Raw genomic sequence first — 2,190 nt, forward strand, 5'->3', positions numbered from 1 at the left:
ACCATTTTTTTCGGTCGTTGAATTTCAACGACCGAAATTTAATTATAACGACCGTTTATTCGGTCTTTAAAACCGTAGCCAAGCTCCCAGGGACGACTAATTTGTGGACTCAACGATCGAAATACGGTCGTTGATCAACGACCGTATTTCGGTCGTTGATTCCCGATTTTCGGTCGTTGTTCAACGACCGTTTTAATAACGGTCGTTGATCTTCCGAAAGCATTAACGACCGTTTTTATCTCGGTCGTTGTTTAAAGACCGAAATTTCGGTCGTTAGAGGTCGTTTTTCCTGTTTTTTTCAGTCAGTTCGTAACGACCGTTTTTTTTTTTTTAATTTCGGTCGTTTTTTTGTTTTTTTATTTTGAATTTGTATTCCTGTTTTCAATTATGTAGCTGTAGCAATCTATAAATTATTCAAAATCATGAAGATGAGCAAAGTAGAAAGACATCAAATAATAAAGTAGCAAATCATAAAATGTCAACAAGTTTAGAAATTCAGTATTCAAAGTATAGTATCTAACAAACGATAGTAAATAATATAATCAGAGGTCCGGGTGGGTCCCATCAGAGGCGTCGGAGGGGGACTGTGCATGATATCCTCGCATGAGGAGGGCGATCTGGGCTTGCATCTCCTGTATAGCCCTGCTCTGAACCTCCTCGCTCGCTCTCCTGACCTCTAGCTCCCTCTGTGTGGAGCTCAGCTCCCCCCTCAATGTAATGAGCTCATCTCTCGAGGCAACAGGGAAAGGAAACTGGGAGGTGCTAGTGGAGTGCGTGCTCGACGACTCGCCGCTCTCAGTAATCGCCCTAGACATCATCATGCCTAATCCCATGATGCGCCCCCTCGAATCAGGAGTGACGACCTCTCGGAAGATGCGATCTACATCTACGGGCGTGACCTCTTCTTGTGTTTGGCGAAGCTCAGCCAATCGCCTCTCGACCTCCAACTACAATACAAAAATAGTTAGAATAGTTGTAAAATAAATTATTCGAACAAAGGAATTTAAAGATACTAAATTAACGTCATACCCCGTGCTGCGCAGGTCGTCCAGCGGTATACTGTCCATTCTTATAATGGATCCGTCGAAAAGTCGCCCAAGTAGCCTCGTCAAAAGAAATATTGCTCTCCCGAGCCTTACAAAACATATTAAAAATATAAGTAACAATTTAGTAATGCATCAAAATTTTAAATAAAACGTTGTAAAGTTACCAGATGCTCAGCATGATCTAAAGCACTGCGCGACCCTCCATGATGGATAGCCATCCCTGTACCCGGACCGCCTGGCTCTGAGCGGCGATTCCTGGACGCCTGAGCAGACCTTGCCTGAGTCTCGGGCAAAGCCCAATAAGCCCTCCAAGCCGCCTCAATGTTAGGCTGAAGATAATCAATCTTCTTCTTATGTATCAACATGACCTTCTTGCAATTGCTGATGTAATCCTTGTACGCCACTCGAGCTGCCTTAACCCACGCTTTCTTAATAACATGCCTGGTATGTTGAGTTTTATCCCAACAAAATGCTTTCTATTTAAAGATATTGCAAATAAGAGAAAAATTAGTATTGTGATTGTTAGTTTAGAATATAAAAATTATATATGAGATGATCGTACCTCAAACTCATCAAAATAAAAATCCTTCATCCCCTCAGTCAAATTCTTCCAATTGGTGCCACTTTCATGTGGCATACCTTGAAAGCTATCAGTCGCCCTAGCCCGAATAGCTCCAGTCGGCCTCAGAACACTTAAAGTGTTGAAATTAAATTTAGAATTAATGTACAAAATAATTTGAAATTAACTGATACATTGTGAAACGTACCTACGAGTGAAATAAACCCATGTCCGCCCATCACTAGCAACACGTTCCTCCTCCACATTAGGGTTTTCATCCTCTGGCGGCCTATTATCGAAAATAGGACCAGAACCGGATGGACCCGAACCAGATGGAGTAGAACCGGATGGATTAGACCCGGATTGAGTAGAAGCATCCATCTATATGCAAATTTGAAGTAATTAGTATATTAGTTTATTATTTAACACATTAAATATATAAAATGTTCAAATATGTTTTATTTGAAGTCATTAATTACTCAATCTGATTCAGTGTTAGAAGACTCGGGGGATTGTAAAATAAGGTCTTCATCATCTTCATCATCATCATCATCATGATCTATCCACCTCACCTCCATGTGGATG

General features: G+C 41.1%; 1 protein-coding gene across 1 annotated transcript; it reads right to left on the minus strand.

Moving 5' to 3' along the window:
- Positions 1–542: 542 nt before the first annotated feature.
- LOC131025545 (uncharacterized) lies at positions 543–1,986 on the minus strand. Its single transcript, XM_057955339.1, has 5 exons — positions 1,814–1,986; positions 1,609–1,738; positions 1,211–1,522; positions 1,030–1,134; positions 543–947 (listed from the first exon to the last, which is right to left on the minus strand). The coding sequence occupies exons 1-5, from the start codon at positions 1,984–1,986 to the stop codon at positions 543–545; spliced, it is 1,125 nt and encodes a 374-aa protein (XP_057811322.1).
- Between the last annotated feature and the right edge of the window lie 204 nt (positions 1,987–2,190).

This window comes from Salvia miltiorrhiza, chromosome 5 (assembly GCF_028751815.1).
Source record: "Salvia miltiorrhiza cultivar Shanhuang (shh) chromosome 5, IMPLAD_Smil_shh, whole genome shotgun sequence".
Lineage (NCBI taxonomy): Eukaryota > Viridiplantae > Streptophyta > Magnoliopsida > Lamiales > Lamiaceae > Salvia > Salvia miltiorrhiza.

What these genes read in the sequence shown, in the direction of transcription:
- LOC131025545 (XM_057955339.1), bottom strand. Translation starts at nt 1,986, where the DNA reads ATGGATGCTTCTACTCAATCCGGGTCTAATCCATCCGGTTCTACTCCA. An exon ending in TTTATTTTGATGAGTTTGAG is followed by an intron (nt 1,523 to 1,608) that starts GTACGATCATCT and finishes ATCTTTAAATAG; the next exon opens with AAAGCATTTTGTTGGGATAA. An exon ending in GACGACCTGCGCAGCACGGG is followed by an intron (nt 948 to 1,029) that starts GTATGACGTTAA and finishes TTTGTATTGTAG; the next exon opens with TTGGAGGTCGAGAGGCGATT.